General features: G+C 40.3%; 1 protein-coding gene across 11 annotated transcripts in view; it reads left to right on the top strand.

Annotated features, from left to right (window-relative positions):
* The window catches only part of DOCK10 (dedicator of cytokinesis 10), a 156,154-nt gene that overhangs the window by 123,344 nt on the left and 14,352 nt on the right, over positions 1 to 18,458 (top strand). For 8 of the 11 annotated variants that reach the window (XM_054074356.1, XM_054074354.1, XM_054074360.1 and 5 more), the window contains exons 34-50: positions 866 to 977; positions 1,696 to 1,817; positions 1,903 to 2,017; positions 2,188 to 2,254; positions 2,989 to 3,036; positions 3,700 to 3,801; positions 6,181 to 6,305; positions 7,186 to 7,298; positions 8,011 to 8,148; positions 9,747 to 9,929; positions 10,478 to 10,588; positions 11,647 to 11,862; positions 12,559 to 12,616; positions 12,936 to 13,034; positions 14,778 to 14,884; positions 15,989 to 16,111; positions 17,043 to 17,156. In XM_054074356.1, coding sequence (XP_053930331.1) covers positions 866 to 977; positions 1,696 to 1,817; positions 1,903 to 2,017; positions 2,188 to 2,254; positions 2,989 to 3,036; positions 3,700 to 3,801; positions 6,181 to 6,305; positions 7,186 to 7,298; positions 8,011 to 8,148; positions 9,747 to 9,929; positions 10,478 to 10,588; positions 11,647 to 11,862; positions 12,559 to 12,616; positions 12,936 to 13,034; positions 14,778 to 14,884; positions 15,989 to 16,111; positions 17,043 to 17,156 — 1,953 coding nt within the window. The remainder of the gene's footprint in view (positions 1 to 865; positions 978 to 1,695; positions 1,818 to 1,902; positions 2,018 to 2,187; positions 2,255 to 2,988; positions 3,037 to 3,699; positions 3,802 to 6,180; positions 6,306 to 7,185; positions 7,299 to 8,010; positions 8,149 to 9,746; positions 9,930 to 10,477; positions 10,589 to 11,646; positions 11,863 to 12,558; positions 12,617 to 12,935; positions 13,035 to 14,777; positions 14,885 to 15,988; positions 16,112 to 17,042; positions 17,157 to 18,458) is intronic. The other 3 variants (XM_054074353.1, XM_054074352.1, XM_054074361.1) reach the window with 3 other exon arrangements.

The following is an 18,458-nucleotide window of genomic DNA, read 5'->3' as shown; positions in this document are numbered from 1 at the left end:
ACGATGTTTAACTTGGAAGTTCTCAATTTATGGAGCACTTGCAGGGCCCTAGGAATCTGAACTGGTAGGGGACAGACGGTGAGTCTGGAACAGACTGAGGACACAGGATGCCCAAGGGATGGAAACTCAAAGTTAGAGGTCTGCAGCCGCAGCCGGTTCACCCAGTGTATCTGCTGTGGTGCTATAGGCTGGGGGCTGAGGACCTGTCCTCAGGGAGGTGTCTTGGCAAGTGTCTGGAAGACGTTGGTGTAAAGAAAAGCTCCCACTGCCCACAGATTCTTTTCAGGTTTACGTTATGAACCCACAAGCAGTTTCATTGGTACAACAGAGGGACTGTGCTCGATACAAGGAGGGAATGCATCAAGGCAGCTGAAGGAGGGAAGGGATATATAAACGTCCTAAAACAGCTTTACCACTACAGAAAATATCTGTATAAACTGTGTGCGTGGAGGAGCATGTTTGTTTATTTCTTAAAAGGTTAGATGTGTTATCATTATAGCCCTGCTTTAAAATCTAGAAACAGAGGTGTTGTTTGCTGGAAGGACTGAAAGACGAGCTGGTTTCGTCCGATTATTGGTAACAGGAGATTGTGCTCCTGGCACAAAGCTTTTGCTGGTGCTTCAGAAACAAACACAGGTAAACTGAATCTGTTGTTTAAAACTTCAGTTATGAGAGGGTTTCATATTGTAGGTAACTATTCGATGTATTATGGCAAGCCTTGATCTTTTAAGGCTGTCATATCTAAATGACTGAAAGTAGGTTTTCAAGCTCAGTGGCTAAGTAAAGCCCGTCAAGTGTGCTGTCGTTATGGAAGTTATGAGTGATAACGTTTACTGGAGCTTGTTCTATTTGTTTCAAAATACAGGGATCTAGGGATGACTTGAGCACAGCTGGAGGATTTCAGAACCAGGCAGCAATGAAACATGCAAACTCTGTGGACACTTCCTTCTCCAAAGATGTTCTGAACTCTATAGCAGGTATAAATGACAGATTAACACGCGCACAGGTAGATTTGTGTGTGTCTCAATTCATTGTGCTTTCTGCTTAGTGTTCATGGACAATATCATTCACACATTTTATACAGTATGCAGGGAAACATTGTATGCAATGTTTCTCTTCTCTTTGGGTGTTCTTGGATTAATTTTCATTTCTGTTGTGAAGCTGCGTTTTTTCACTGCTTCACTTACTCTCTTCTTTGGTATGATGCCAGTATTCAGGTTCTCACAAATCCCTGTGCCTAAGCTCATTCTTATAGTCTCTGCCTGACTTAAGAATAGTTTCAAGGTTTCTCCTGAAAACCTGTGAAGTCTCCTGGAGACAAGTATTTGTAGTTTTTCCAGACTTAATGGAAGGATAGAAACACAACTGATATTGTTTGCTTCCTTCAAAACCCATTGCAAAATTCAGGGAAGCGTATGGGCATCTTTCCACTGATTTTTGTGGCTTTAGGTCAGGCCTTATGGAATGCCAGAGGCCATTTTAATGCCATGAATAACGGCCAACTGAATCATTTTACTTCAGCTTGCTGCATGTTTTCAGTACTAAACATAGCCATCAATAGCTTTGTTATTGGAAGTTCAAGGCACTGGTTTCAATCTGGCATGTGACACATTTTTAAGTTTTCCATTTTTCTTGTTAGTTTTTGTATCCATAAATGTTTTAGTTTAGCACGTTTGCTATGACTTTCATTTACAGCCTTTTCATCAATAGCTATCTCTGCAGCAAACCATGCTGACTCCAGAGCTTCCTTAGCAAGTCTTGAATCTAACCCAAGTACCAATGAAAAAAACAGTGAGAGAACTGACACGTGTGAAAAGGTACATGTGCAAATGTTGAAAATGGTTGCTAGAGGTGGAAGTTTATCACTATACTTAACAAGGACCTTTGCTGTAAATTTAACAGATCATGAGACCTTTGTCTTTGATTGGATCAACTCTTCGTTTTGACAAGTTGGATCAAGCTGAAACTAGAAGCCTTCTTATGTGTTTCCTTCACATTATGAAAACCATTTCAGAAGGTAATAAAATGTGCTCTCATACCTCGTTTATGTTGTTGTAAGATATTGCGAATGCTCGATCCAAACAAACAATAAGTTAAAAAATTAAATTATCAATGTATTTTATAGGCTTTGGGTCAAGTTTAGTTCGCTGTAAATGATACATAATATATTTTATTATCTCCCTTTAGATGCACTGATTTCCTACTGGTTGCGAGCACCATTCTCAGAAATAACAGACTTTTTCAGCATTTTAGAGTAAGTTGGCTTTATGTGTGGTTGATTTTGTGTTAAGCGATGATTTTCTAAAGGACTGCTGTAAATAATTTCTCTTTGGGTTTGTTCACCTAGTGGAACAGAATGAGGATAGCTTTTTTTATCTTGTATTATTTTGCCATAATCTTCTGAAGTCTTAATAAGACATTACTAATGAAAACCATATTCTCTACTATGTTCGTCATTTCTATGAACAAGGTGCAAGATGCTTCAATGTCCCTCCTAAAAGAGATTTTCATAGCAGTTTCCCTATTTGGAGTTGAGATTCTGTTTGTCCCTTGAGAAAAGCGTTTAGCTCTCGAAAACCTCCAAACCATAAGGAAAACCACGTAAATTAGGACTGCCAGCTTTTCACCTTTCCAAGGTGGTTTGCTCAATCTATGCATGTCTGCAGAATCTAAGCAGGCAGCTGTTTTCAAAGTATCCTCACCATCTTGTAAGCAAACTGTGAGTTATTTCACTTTAATAGGTGACGAAGCAGTGCTTTTGTAGCCAAGTCTTTGCCTCCTCCACCAAGCAGGTATCTTCAACCATGAAGAAATGGAAGAAGAATGTGGAAAGTGGTGCCACATGTTGTGCATCTGTAGGCTGGAAACTGCTACGTTCTATTCTGTTTGCTTGCTAAGAGGTGCATTTGCCACAGGTCTCTTAGAGGCACTAAGAGTCAGGGGTTTGCATAGGCAGGAAGCCATAAAATGTGTTGTTTTGTCTTTCAGGGTTTGTCTGCAAAATTTCAGGTACCTAGGAAAACGCAATATTGTAAGGTAATTTTCTATTTGTAACTGTATATTGCGGTGTTTAAATATTACTGCATTACATTAGGCTTAAATGAGGTTAAGAGTGTATCAGTTTTATCCTGAAAGTATTAGTTTGATATGCTGAAGTAAATGTAAGCTTCAGTTTTGCTTTTATGCAAATCATGTTATCTTGATGTTCTGGATGTCTGAGTACATCCCTGGTGTAAAAGATGAATTGCATGTGATGAGATGATAACCACTACTGCAGTTATGGTCCAACCGTTCTCAACCATATTTCTGTGCATATGCCAAACAAAGGAACTTGAATACTGTATTTTTTATCCATACAATAGAAAGAATAATTTTAATGGGCATAGATACAAGTTCTACAGCAATCAAAAAAAAAACAAACCAAAAACCCAATCTTCTCTGTCCACTCTGTGAAAAAGCATAAGGTTGTGTTCCAGCTGTGGAATGTGAAATGCACGCTTTGTCTCTGTTGATGCTTCATTTTTAATTTAATGTTACCACTGTGAACTTGTCTGTATGTCACACTGTGGAGAAGTGAAAGGCCACCAGATAAACCAGTTCATGCTCCGTGGCAGGTTTTGTCAGGCGTGTATTATTCATAGGCATGGCAAAATAAAGGTCACATTCCATAACAGATTAATGGTTTTTTTCTCTTAACAGGAAAATTGCTGCTGCTTTTAAGTTTGTTCAGGCCACCCAGAATAATGGAACTCTTAAAGGTTCGAACTCCTCTGGCCAGGCATCAGGTCTTCTCTCACAATGGTAAGGACATGTTGTATTATTAACTCCTATAAAACCGCAATCTTGGTTGTCATTCTCTAGGCTTTGTACACTGTCGCAACATTGAGAAGAGGTTGACACAACATGTAACGCATTTCAGAGCCCCCAAAGCCGTAAACCATAAAAGAATTCAGTCCCTTTAGCTTCAACTTGACTTATAAGTCTTAAGAAGAATCCTTAATTACTGTCAATATTGTGAAGTGTTCCAGAAACAATAACTGTTGTTTTCAGCTCAGATCCCCATGTGAAAGACAAATCACACATTTCCACAACCTGAAGGAATTTGTAGGTCTACAACCTTATGCTTTCGTGGAATCTTACTGCTTTAGGGATAAATATCTATGGATACACTTACAGTGTCAGGAGATTCGTTTCTCTACAATACCCCAGGGTTGCAGAGGGGGAAGTATCTAACAGAACAAGGTCCCTTAAGAGATTTGCTTCACACCCATCTTTTCACATCCATACTGCTAAGTGCAGCACAGTCCTGTACTGTTAGGTCTGTGTTGCCAGTTAAAGAATCTTTCTCTGCTAGCCTTCTTTTCCTCCATTGTCCTAGCTTAAGCATTGCAAGAGTTAGTAATTTTTGTGGATTTCATGATAATAAGGTGCAGTTGCGCCGTATTATTATCTTTAATAATCTTTGATCCTTTTAGTGGAGACTGGTATCCTTTCCATGTTAATAGTAGAATTATAGAATAGTTGAGGTTGGAGAAGACCTCTAGGCTCATCCAGTCCAACTGATAGCCCAACACCACTGTGCCTATTAAACCATGCCACAAAGTACCACGTCTACATGTTTTTTTGAATGCTTCCAGGAATGGTGATTCCACCACTTCCCTGAGCAGCCTCTTCCAATGCTTCACTACTCTTTTGGTAAAGAAATTTTTCCTAATATCCAGTCTAAACCTCTCCTGGTGCAACTTGAGACCTGGGAGAAGAGACCAGTGCTCATCTTGCTACAACCTCCTTTCAGGTAGTTGTAGAGAGCGATAAAGTGTCCCCTGGCTTTTTGTTCTGCAGACAAAACAGCCTCAGTTCCCTTAGCTGCTCCTCGTAAGACTTCTATCTTTTTCAAGGCTAAGTTGGATGAGGCTTTGAGCAACCTGATCCAGTGGAAGGTATTCCTTCTCATGGCAGGGGGGTTGGAACTGGGTGATCTTTTAAAGTTCCTTCCAACCCAAATCATTCCATGATTCTATGACTTGTGCTCCAGACCCTTCCCCAGCTCCATTCCCCTTCTTCAGACACATTCCAGCCTTTCAACATCCTACCTGGAGTGAGGGGCCCGAAACTGAACCCAGGATTTGAGGTGCGGCCTCACCAGCACCAAGTAAAGGAGAACAATCCCTTGCCAGCTCTACTACTGACCACACCATTTCTGACATGAGTGAGGATGCTGCTGGCCACCTGGGCCACTGCTAGCTCATGTTCAGCCACTGCCAACAAACACCCCTGGGTACTTTTCCAGCAGGCAGCTTTCCAGCCACAGTTCCCTAAGCCTGGCATTTGTTTGACACCGTGTCCAACCAAATTCTTCCACTGTGGCCATTAATAGAAGACTTAATGATATTGATAGGCAGAAATCTGGCCATCAATTCTCTACCTGTGTTTGCAACTTTTCCTTTTTTTTTTTTTTAAATCTCAAATGTTAATTTATAAATTAATTTTGTAAAAATAACCAATGTTAAAGAGGGTTTAGTAATTCTGTCCTAGAGTGTTTTTCAATTTTGCAATTGAAGGTAAATAGAAGTATTTTATTAAGTGACCTGAATTTTGAGAGATGTTAAACCTTGCTGAATTCTATAGTGCTTACAAATTCAAAATCCTTTCAAAAATTATAATAAACACTGTTATTGTAGTTCTAAGCTTCTCTTTGTAAATTAATGATGTGTTTTTCCACATCAAAGAGGGTTAAAAGAATGCACACATACACATGCATGTATTTTTACTGTCATTGTCAGTTCATCATTTTTTCCCCTCATAGAAGCTGTATTAGTTCATCCATGAGCAGGATACATTTTTCTTGTATTCCATGTTAACAGAACTCATCTCAGTTTCTCTTCACCCAACAGTGATTTTTCTAAATGATCAGCCATCTATTTAAGGTGATGCTTTTTTTCAGTGCTGAATGAGTGTTCTGTCTCCTGGAATCTCAAGAAATCACAGCACATCTGTTTGTTTTGTCCACCTCACTGACTTTCTTCTTCATGTTTGCTTCTCTGAAGAATTTTGCATCGGTTTGTTTAACTTCGCTCTTGAGGAGTGTTGTAGAAAATTCAAACTGATGTGGAAAAATTCTGTATAGGCATGATCGTTTATTCTTCGGTTTTGTGTTTTAATGCTACCTTTCAATTTCAGGATGCACTCTACTTCTAGTCATAATGGCCACAAGCATCACAGATCTCAAACTTTACCAATAATCCGTGGCAAAAATGCACTTTCTAACCCCAAACTCTTGCAGATGATAGACAGCAGTACTGCAAGTAAGTACAAAAATTTGTTTACTTCCCTCTGGAATTGTATGGGGGTTGGGTCAGACTCTGTACAATTAAATTTCTTTTCATGAGTGCCAGGGAAGACAGCCTGAAGAGAAAAGCTTTAACATAAACAGAGCCACTGACTCTGGCTGTTTTTCAGGAGACTAAGAAATCTGAGCTTAAATTTGGTCACAGTTCATTAAGAAACAAAATTGATTACAATAACCTGGCATATTTAAATAGCCTTAATGACATTATTCACCACCCTTCCAGCATCTATGGTTATATACTTTGCTGGACAGGCACATGTACACTGGCTGGAATATTACATTTATTAGATCTAGCATTAACAGTGACCTTTTCACAACAGAAGGCTTTTAAATGATGATGTCTAAGTCATCTATCCCTGTTTCCATTAGGCTTTTCTCCTCATGTTATCACAGAATTGTTAAGGTTGGAAAAGACCTCTAATATCATCCAGTACAATCATCAACACAACCCCACTGTGCCTACTGAACGATGTCCCAAAGCACCACATCTACGCATTTTTTTTTTTAATGCAACTCCACCACTACCCTGGGCATCCCGTTTCAGTGCTTCACCACTCTCAGTAAATAATTTTTTCCTAATATCCAATCTAAACCTCCCCTGGTGCAACTTGAAGACAAACATAATCGGTGAAAGAATATACTCACATCACCGGTGCAGCTGTTAAAAGTTGGCTGAAATTTCCCTCCCCTTTTATCTCCTGTTTTCTTTAAACTACTCCTTTGGTTAAATGTGCAGTTAGGACCCTATCTGTACTAACTTAATGACCAAATTGTAGAATTACATCAGCTTTAACTATACTCAGATGGTGTTTGTTATCTTGCTTTTTATGTTGCAGGCAGCTCCAATGAGACAGACGTTGTACAGTATGTAGACACAGAGGCAAACATTGCTACAGAAGTTTCCCTCACGATCCTTGACCTGTTGTGTCTTTACACTCTGCATCACCAGGTATATTTTGCTGTTTCATTTTCTGCTTGCACTCATGCCTTGTGGGGTGTGTAGTGGAAGGAAGGCATACAGAAAACTTGAAATGCCTGAGGCAGCAGGATAGGGAAATAGGATATTCCAGTCCTCAATGAAGGTATTTTATGAAGGAAACAACTGACGGTGCCCAAACTGAATAGAAATATGTGGAAGAAGAACATCCTGAGTGTTCTGTGTACATCCCTGCTCTGTGTGAAAGTGTCATGCATCTACGAATATGTCACCTTATCTGAATCGTGCCTATCCCACTAGATTTCAGGGATTTTAGACAAAAGATTTCCAAACTGCTTATCATCTCTAGTGCTTCAAGTCAGCAGGTGGATCCTCTCCCTCTTTAAAGAATGCTCTGCAAGTATTGGCCTGGATGACTTGCTGAAGGTCTCACAACTACCACGCAGCAGGCAGGTTCCTTTAGATGCGCTGTCTCTTTCTGCCGTTCTAGCCCTTAAATCTAGTGTATGCCAGCCACAAGTAAGAGTACAGGCATAGGAAAGTGCTGTCCTTAAAACTGCAAGTAAAAACAGTCTGCAGCAAGCTGGAAATGACTCATCCACGGGGGTTTTACATTGGAAGAATCATCTCACTGGGAAAGCTCTGGCATGAAGTCCAGCAGATCCTTCTTCTGTTCATTCACTGTAATAACCAGAATGTCCTGTCTTGTCTGTGAACTTTTCAGAGGCAGCTCCAGCAATCTGATTGCCAGAATGCATTGATGAAGAAAGTCTTTGACACACACATGCTCTTTTTGCAAATCAACCAGTCGGCAGCAGTTCTCAAGCACGTCTTTGCTGCCTTACGGCTGTTTGTAGGCAAGGTAATTATGGTTTCATTCTGTTAGTCTGACTTACTAATAAGTTACAGCAAGTGAAGCTCGAGGACAGTTGAGTGCTTTAAAAGAGTTCTGAACTTGCCTGCTCATTCCTGACAAAGATCTTCTGATTTATTGTCAATTAAAAGTGAGAAGTTCACAATATCTAAAAAATTAGTTTTTCCAAATTATGATTTGGAAAATGAAGTATTTACTAACAAAGTGAAACTTGTAAAATAAATAGATAAATAATGTCCAGGTCTGTGGTATCCGGTTGTGTCATCAGCTTTCAGGATTTTATCACCTGTGGAAGAAAGCTTGAAACTCTATAGAGGTCTTCATGGCAGACACCTGGGTTGTAGAATCCAGTGGTGAATGATTACAGCTGTCCCCAGAGGAGCTGGCAGGAGGATATTCCATACACTTCACCAAAAGCTCATGATAAATAATACAATTTTAGAAATACCTTGTTTTCAATGTAGAAAAGTTTTTGGAAAAAAAAAAAACAACCAAAATGCTTATGTGTCAAACTGTTTATTTGCATGTGTTGTACCTATGTAAATGATCATGGGCAATTAGACACAAATTGTGCAAAGACTGCACGATTTCCAAGTCATAGACTTAATGAGGTCATCTTAAAACTAACCAGAATGGAGCACACAGATAACAATTGCCATGGGGAAACGAGAATAAGGAAAGCTGGCCTGATCTCCCAGATGTTTCTATGAAACACAACAGTGTAAATCAGTTTAAACCATGTGGCCTCCTTCTGGTTGTTGTCTCAGGAGAAAGGAGGAGGAAATCATGCTTCTCCCAGTAACGTAGCTTGAGGACATGGGGGAAGTATAAAATAAACCATCTACAGACAGCTTTAAATTACATACCAGACAGTCAGGAATGGAAGAACTCTGTGCGATGAGGAGGACAAATAAATATCCAGGATTGCCTTTTTCATTCATTCTGTAGCTCTTGGGATTGAATTCTCTCTTCATAGTTCTGTGGGAGCAGGGATCAGTCATGATTCCTGCAGCAGAACCTCTCAGGAAACTTGAAATCCGTAGCCAATGTGTACATCTTCCACCTATTCTCAGTCTGTCCTCTGTTATATTCACTCTGCTGATAAGTATTGTTTGGAGAGCCGTCCTTCACTCTCTGTTGTCTCCTGCTGTTCAAACCCTTGACCGGTGGAAGTTCGCTGACTTTGCTACTCAAAGTATTTTCTTCTCCTGAACACATTTTGCATTAGTGCAGAACCCCCCACGGGCTTTTCCTGGTTAGCTATTCTGCATTCCTTGCAGATAGGCGGCTCTGCTTTCATGCTTGCTGTGTGCCAGCTGCTGTCTGGATTTCCTAGAGGCCAGTGTGATTGTTGGATTCCATATGGTGTTTGTATGAAAACTTGTGTGTAGTTTTTTTACTTAATCTTAATATGCACATGGGATTATGTTTAGCTGGTAGCTAATTTTTTCACTAAACCCTGGTGTCAATGAATATAGGAGAGAGTTGTTGTCACTGGAAGCTTAACAGAAGAAAATATTGACTCAGAATAACCATACCAAGGGCTGAGTGTAGTCCTAAACATCTTCACACATTGTTTTCGATAGTTCCCTTCAGCATTCTTCCAAGGACAAGCAGATCTCTGTGGTTCACTCTGCTATGAAATCCTGAAGTGTTGTAACCATAGGTCGCGTTCAACTCAGACAGAGGCATCTGCTCTTCTTTATTTCTTCATGAGGAAGAACTTTGAATTTAACAAGCAGAAATCAATAGTCAGATCCCATCTACAGGTAAGTGAAGTGTGAGATCATCAGTATTTAGCTGATGTGTGTTGGTTTTTATTCGTATTATTTTTATGCATTGTAGCAAAGCAATTCTTTTGGAGTCCTCAGGCAAATCTCTGTGGCAGCTTCGTTTTCCTGCCAAGTCTGAAGACTTCTGCTGTTCTTGGGCTGCTCGGCTCTGTTCCAGGGAGAGACAACAGCTGTGAATGTAGCTTCATAGCCAGTAAATAGCCAGATAAATGGCTCTTCTTGATGCACGTACATTGCTTACAGCAGTGAAAACATGGCTAATGAAGGGACTAAGCAGAATCTGATAGTATAGTAACATAAATGTAAAGTCGAGTAACAATACACTTACACTGCAAAATGTGAGCAGTTACAAACATTGGAAAGGTTACTCACAGACCTTTGTAGCCTATCTTCCTAAAACAGGTATAAAGGTGCATCTCTGCTTGTGTGATACATGAAGTTATGCTAAAATAGAGATGAAAAACTACTCGGAAAGTGTGATTTTCTTTGCTAATTGCACCATGTGTTTGTTTCCCCCTGTATAGCTCATCAAAGCAGTGAGCCAGCTGATAGCGGATGCAGGGATTGGCGGATCTCGTTTTCAACATTCACTTGCAATTATAAATAATTTTGCTAATGGAGACAAGCAGATGAAAGTAAGAAACGTTTTTTGTCAATCACTACCTCTTGCAAAAGGTCAACAGTTTCAGAGGAGCGAGTGTTTCAGTGAACGAAATTGCTGGTTCTTATTAGACAGTTATTGATGCATTTTGTGCCTTCTTCAGGCAGCCCAAAAGCCATGAAAATGTTTGGGATTTGAAAGCTTAATAATTGTAAATAATTTTTAAAACAAAAAAGAGATGCTTTTATTAGATTCAATGATATATTACTCAGTGCCAGTTTTGTTCATTTGCCTGCTGTCAGAGAAGATACAATGTGTTGTGACTAATGAAACACCATTGCAGTTGACAAACAATTTTTAGTTTGCAAACTGTCCCTTTAGTCTGTTCAGTGAATGTGTAGCAAAACCATGCTCAAGAGCTGGGTTCTGTAACAGCTTGCTAGCCCACTGAAAAAGGCACTTAGCTCTTAAAGTAGTTACCATTGCTTTTCTATTCATTGTCGTTACTAAAGGTATTGGAAAAGGATTCCAGTTTTCTAACTTTTACAATTCCTGTCTAAACAACTGTTGACGTGCATTTTGAATTTTATACATGGGAAGTGTTTTTGCTTCTCTGAAAGTGACTTTAGGGTATCTCTACTGAGGTTAATAATTAAGTTAATGTAAGCAAACTGGTGGATAATTAGCATAATTAATTTGATGTCTTATTAAATAAGATGCAGTTGCAATTGAGTTTGTTTCCAAAGTCCATCCAGGATTTTCTACTACTGCAGCCCTTCATACCACTTCTGTAATAGATATTTTGATAATTTTACTTTTAAACAAAAGGAATGAGGGGAAAAGGCCAGGTTCAAGGCCAGGTGGGATGAGGCTTTGAGCAACCTTAGTAGTAGGTGCTAGGATACATCAGTAAAAAAAATTGAAGATTTGTGTATGGTGTGTACCTACTGTGGAACTGTAACTCTGTTTTGAAGCCTTTCTGAATTAGGGAAGAAGAGGGGGGGTCTTTCATAAGCAGGATGTCAGCTCATTTGGGGTGCTGCCTGTGGATCTTTGGATACTTTAGTGATGTATTGCTTATCTTTCCCAAAGAACGTTAATTTCCCAGCAGAGGTGAAGGATCTGACCAAACGCATCAGAACAGTTTTAATGGCCACAGCTCAGATGAAGGAGCATGAGAAAGACCCTGAGATGCTTGTGGATCTGCAGTACAGCCTAGCAAATTCATATGCCAGCACACCTGAATTACGTCGGACATGGCTTGAAAGCATGGCCAAGATTCACGCAAGAAATGGAGATTTATCAGAGGTAACACAAATAAATGAATAGGAAATCTGTTTGGTTTTAGGCTGAAATGTTCTGATAAAAAGGACTCTGAAAGGCTGACAACAGTAGTGATTTAAGAGAATTAAACAGTGTCTGTCATAGGCTGAAATTAGAGAAAAACATCTTTGAAAATCATGTAGAGATGTAATTGTGCCATTATCCCAGTTTGCCTAAAAGTGACTGCCCGATACGTCCTTAAGCAGGACTTGAAAATGTCTGGTGGGCAAGCTGTGGTTGGTATCACAGTAGCATCTCTGCTGCTTAACCCTAACAAGCACGATAGGTGTCATGTAGATGAGCATTTCATAACTTACATAAAGGATTTTCTTCTCCCCCATAGGGCATAGGAGAGAAGCATTGTTTATAACATGTTGTCCTTCCCGTCAAAAACCAAATGGATGATGTGAAACTTCAGTGCATAGACCAGGAATATCTTATTTACTGAATAATCTTAGTGGTTTTCTTGAGCAAAAGTATTCTTTTACCCAAGACAGTGAAATTTAAGAAGACTTGCATCGTTTAATCCTTTATATTTTAATAAATGGTTATAATAATTTTGTGTTCCCTTTTCTTCAGCATGACTTAACAGTGATGGAAGTATGTGCTCCTTATCATGCGTACACTACCAGTCCTACAATGTACCTTAACGTTTATGTGTATCTTGGTCTCTCATTACAGGCTGCTATGTGCTATATTCACATCGCTGCTCTCATTGCAGAGTACCTGAAAAGAAAGGGTAAGATCAAATATTCAAAACCAACTGTGTATCTGTAAACATTGTTTTTTAAAGTAATTTTTGGCTGTCCTGCTATTCTTCCTGATATATAAAGTATTCTTAAAGCTGCTTGAGTTCTTTCCAAATATTTTACTTTTAAAATATATTGTAAATGCTAGTTTTAGCACTGGAACAGCGTTTTGTGTAAAGGGGGTTAATTAAATGTTTAGTAACCTAGTGCTAAAAGAGAATGCTTCATTTCTTAGTCTGTTGTTATTAAATATGCATGTATTAACACGTACCAGTAGCAGTGTACTAATACCATCTTACACTATCATAGGTTACTGGAAAATGGAAAAGATTTGTACCTCACGTATGCTCCTGGAAGATGGTCAAGTCTCTGATAGTAATGTGTTACTAACAACTCACAATGGAGGAAGTGAGTGCTCTAACCGTGCCTGTTTATGGGTCAAATAACATCATTAGGGAATCCAATTACTGTTCCCCAGTTGATCTGGCAAAGTATCTACCGAAGCAAAAACACTTATAGTGCATGTTGATGGCTGTAATAGCAAGCAAGTAATGTCGGAAACAAAACATGTTACTTCCCTGATGCTCTTTGGTTGGTGTGATGGATTGCTCAGAATGCCTCTGGTACAGGGCTTTTTCAGCAAGAGGGCAGCCTGCTCTTCATCAGCAATAGAAATCCCTCTCCAGTCAGTTGGTGTTTAGCATGCAAATCCATGTCCAATTCCTTGAATAGCCAAAGCTGGGGGGGCACAGGGATGGAATTAATGTCGGTTTATCCATATGTAACTTAGTAGATCAACATTTTTTTTTAGTCTGTGATGCTTATTAGAGACATAAAGTGCAGGCTTATATTATTAAATGCTTCTGTGCCAGTGTTATTTAGTTTATGAAATGTGCATTTCAGAGTAATTCTCAGCATGATAGAGTTTAGCGGTTTTCACAAATGGCAATTTCTAGCGGGAAAGGGCAACTATCTGGGGAAGAAAAAACTGTTAACCCATGGTTTTCCAATACAGTTGGAAGTGTCTGTAGGTAATAAAAAAAAAATGCATCCTTTTAGAAGAAAGTTTTCTGTGAAGAGCAAAATATCAGAGATGTTTTGCTAGTGGTAAAGTATTTAGCATGAATAGAAGATCACAATAAGTGAAGAACTTGCGGTTTATTTAAAACCTGTGTTTAAATGATTTTCAGAACTTGACAGAGGGGCTGGAGACCCTCTGTCTCAGTGTGTAAAGGTTAGCTTTTTAATTGTGCCTTAGTAGCGTTTTCCTAATTTTAAATTGAACATGAACTATGTAAGGAGTTCATCTCCTTCACTGACCGGTTTACCTTCTCCATTCAAAAGTGGTGGTCAAATCTTTGCAGATCAGACTCTGCCTGATCTGTAATGCGCAGCGCCTGTGTTTCTGCAGCCACGGCACTAAGGCTCTAGCTTAGCAAATATTAAACGTATGCTCCATTTTAATCCTTGTAAGCCTTCCCATTAGCAGCTGCTGGCACCATCCCAAGCTTTCTACAAGAGAGTTCCTCAGTTAGGGCTGCTGTTGCCCTGCTGACCCTGGGCAGGGGAGGGAGAGCTGCTGCCAGGGTGTCCTCGAGCCTGGCAGAGGCACAGCGTGCTCTGGAGCAGCCGTCTCCCCATTGGCTTCAGCGAGCCTGGGGGGACTGCGCCCCTCTCGCTTAGGGATCCTGACAGGTGGGACAAGTGTGAGTCCCAGCGTGGAGCATTAGCTGCCTGTAGGTCATGAGTTTGATGTCTCATGAAGGTCATGAGGACCTGGTTTCATGAGTATCAGTTGTTTCACCTAAGCCTGCAATAATAATTCCTCTGTGTGTGTGTGTTGCACGTGTAGTTTTGCGAGGATTGCCAGTACCGTACAGCTAAGGAATTGAAATGCCAAAGAGAGGAATAAGATTGCATCAGGAAAAGCCACCCTTTGCCTGGACATGGGGATTTATACCACAGAGAAAATGTGTAATAGTCCCAATAATCCAATCAGTTCCATTTGTTCTTCTCACCACTTGGGCTGTCGGGGAAAAAGTAACTAATCCAGTCAAGTAAAATCAGCTCTGTTTTAATGACATCCAATAACTTTTTGAATTTTCTGGTTATTCAGTCATTAATTGACGTTGTTATGACTTGCACTTCAAGGCTTATTTTCCATGGGATGGCCTGCTTTTCTGAGCATTACCCCCAACATTAAAGAAGAAGGTGCTATGAAGGAAGACTCTGGCATGCAAGATACTCCCTATAACGAGGTCAGCAGCATTAACTTTTATCTACTTGTTCTGTATTAACAGAGAGCATTATTTCTAACGAATGCCTGTGCGTGTTAAAATAAATTACAGCGGGCGCATACTTCATGCAGTATTAAAAGGCACACAGCTTTTGAGTGAAATGTCAGAGCTGTTGGACTAAATAGCAGGGATAGGTGTTTAGATAAGCAGAACATTAAGAATCAGAGCTGGAAGTTAGGGCAGAGGGGAGCCCACAAAACAAACCTGCTCTTCTGAATGAGATATCAAGTATTCAAGTATTTTCAAGTTACTGTTATTTCAGGTTTTTTTACTTAAAGAAGAGCTAGGTCACCAAAACCTGATTAAACATTGTGTCATTGAAATAAACCTTAATTTAGAAGATAGAATCATAGCATCGTTTGATTAGAAAAGACCTTTGAGATTATGGAGTCTGGCTATATCTGTGCAGTACTGAACTATATCCCTGAGCACATCATCTACCCATCTTATAAATATCTCTAGGGATGGGGAGTCCACCACTTTCCTGGGCAGCCTCTGCCAGTGCCTGAGAACCCTTTCAGTGAAGAAATCTAATCTGAACCTGCCCTGGTGCCACTTGAGGCCGTTTGCTCTCATGCTATTGCCTGTGACTTGGGAAAAGAGACTGACCTCCACCTCACTACAACCTTCTTCCAAGTAGTTGTAGAGAGCAATGAGGTCTCCCCTCAGCCTCCTTTTCTCCAGCCCCTTCACCAGCTTTGTTGCCCTCCTCTGGATGCACTCCAGCCCCTCGATGTACTATTTGTAGTGAGAAGCCCAAAACTGAACCCAGGGTTCAAGATGTGGCCTCACCAGTGCTGAGCACAGGGGAAGGATGACTTCCCTGGTCCTGTTGGCCGCCCTGTTAATGATACAAGCCAAGATGCTGCTCGCATTCTTGGCCACCTGAGCACACTGCTGGCTCGTGTTCATGCCAGCACCCCCAGGTCCTTTTCCTCCAGGCAACTTTCCACCCATTCTTCCACAATAAAGTCGCATAGCGTGTATGCTCTTTTGGTGCATTGCTATTAATTAAATGTCACCAGCTGTCAAGTCACTGAACTATTTGTATTCATGGAATTGCAGAATATTCTTGTGGAGCAGCTGGAGTTGTGTGTTGAATACCTGTGGAAGTCTGAGAGATATGAGCTAATTGCTGAGGTTAACAAGCCCATCATTGCTGTTTTTGAGAAGCAGAGGGACTTTAAAGTAAGTTGGCTTATATGTATGGGTTTTATATATATATTTTATTATCTTAAGAGAACAGTAAAGAGCAAAATTTTCTGAGAAATCAAAGTGCTTACTTTAAAAGGCATGTTGTTTTTCTTCATGTGTGTAATTTCTCCTTTTAATGATTTGTGCTGTGAGTAAATAAAAAGCTTTCGTATCTTGCCTTCATCTTTTTAGCATCAATACAACAGTGAAAGAACAAAAAATTTTCAAACAAACCTTTTGCGTTAGCCGGTGAATGTGAATTTTTACATGTGGTTTTAAACCTAGAGCACGTTTGCATTTTATTTAAGTTTAGAAACGGCTGATAAATTGTGTCAATTCCAGGGTTTCTTGATTTCTTATTTACTTGGCAATCTCAGTACGAGGCAGATAACTGGATGATGATCTCATTTACTGATTTTTCTGGTTTAAAATTACAAAGAAGCAAAGAGGTAGGTAGCAATGAGCTGTGTGCTGAGGAAACAGGTCCCCAGATTTTACTTTACTTGAAATTTTGTTTCACTGTCCTGAGAAAGTTCTTTTTCGTGGTAATCGTGGATACCATATCTTTGCATGGGGTTGGGTGCCAACTGGAGTTGTTGGCACCCTGCTCTCCTGTGCGCATAGGACACTCAGGTTCTCTAACCTCTTAGTAGGTCCCTCCCACTGTCTGGTACTGGGATGCTTGTCTTCCTGAGTGACCCTGTGCAGAAAGGCACTCACTGCTACAAAACTGCTCCGAAGATGACAGAAACCTTGAAATGAATCATTAGTGGCTGTTAATAAGGTTAAACTAATCCCATAGCATATACAGCCGCCTTTGCAAAGGTTTGAGAACCTAGTCTAAGGCAAGCTATGCTTGTGCAGAGGTGTCCTGAAGTCCTCACGTGCTCTCACTTCCCCTCTCTCTGCCCGTTTCTTCTTGTAGAGGCTGTCTGATTTGTACTACGACATCCACCGCTCATACTTGAAGGTTGCAGAAGTAGTGAACTCTGAGAAACGTCTCTTTGGACGATATTACCGTGTTGCATTTTACGGGCAGGTAAGTCAACTCATGTTCTTTTGTCTCCACAGATTCTCAGATTTCAGCCATATCGTTCTAATCCTGCTGTATTTTGGGGAAGCTGAACCAGGGAAACACTTGGCAATGAATCATGGGGCAGAAAGTGCATCATGGGTCAGACTCCAAGCAGGTTTTTACTCAGAAGAGAGAGCGTTCAGTTGCACCTGTGTAAATTGCTGCTCTGGATGTAGTGGTGTGGAGAACAGATTTGAAAGTCAGCTTTAGTTCTTGACTTCATCAAGCAAAACTGAGAATGAGGCAGGGCATTTTTTTTTCAGAATAGAACTTAAATAAAACCAGACAATATATCTTTTATACGTGGCTCTCTCCTTTAATAAGGCAGAGCAGTATGCAGTAGATGTTTTGTTGTGTTTCTTGCTGCCTTCGACTTCTGCTTTCAGGCTGCCCCTGATACTGTGCAATGTATAGTAGAGTAGTTTTGTTCCCTCTGCTGTGCTTCAGCATCCTCAAAGCATTATTTTGTGCTTTCTTCCACTACAAACCAGTGTAGTGTTCCAGCATGTGCCTTTAAGACCTGTTTTTTGCAAGCATACAATTTCCTTTACTCTAAAGTAATAAGGTGTGTGAACAACAGATTGATGTGAATCATTCTGTTCACTAATTAGATTTTAATGCAGAAATTTGCTCTTTTCTCCTTTCGATCTTATTCAAGGCTGTGGTAAGTCTAGTTCTTTTGCATGTTTTGTTTAATTCTCCTCACATGTCCTCCATCCTCTCCTGTACTGCTACTTAACATTAACTTTCCTGTGCTCTTGATTCCTTGGTTCATGGCAGATGGAATAACATTGTTCCATTCATTGTTTCCTCCTGCAAGCTAACTTTTGTTTGTTCAGTTATCTGAATTACCAAGCTGTATCTGTTGCCTTGTTGTGTGTGCACTCTGTGGGGCCCAATGCTGCATCATGTCATCTCAGTGGAAGTTTTTCTCTCAGCTTCCCTGGGAGTGGGATTGGATCCCTTCTTACTCTGTTGAAAAACTTGGTGTAGCATTAATGCTGTTTGAATGCAAGCCTGCTTCCCTGGCCTGTGCAGCAACGCCAAAGGCTGTTGAGTCAGTCTGGGATCTGTGGCAATTGGTACCTGAAGCACTCTGGGCAGGGTGTAGCCACATTCCTTCTTCTCCCTTGTAGAAGCATGAAAACTGGGAGTCAGAAATGGCGAGTCCTCGTTCTTCATACGGATTAGCAAAGCTGGGCTTACCAAATGCAAGGAGAAAGCAAGTGGCCCCTAAGGGAAGGGTAGAGTTTTGCTTATCCCTTC

The sequence above is a fragment of the Cuculus canorus genome, chromosome 9, assembly GCF_017976375.1.
Source record: "Cuculus canorus isolate bCucCan1 chromosome 9, bCucCan1.pri, whole genome shotgun sequence".
In the NCBI taxonomy this organism is placed as follows: Eukaryota; Metazoa; Chordata; class Aves; order Cuculiformes; family Cuculidae; genus Cuculus; species Cuculus canorus.
Note: the sequence above shows the minus strand (reverse complement) of the source record. Positions and strands in the feature narration are given on the sequence as shown.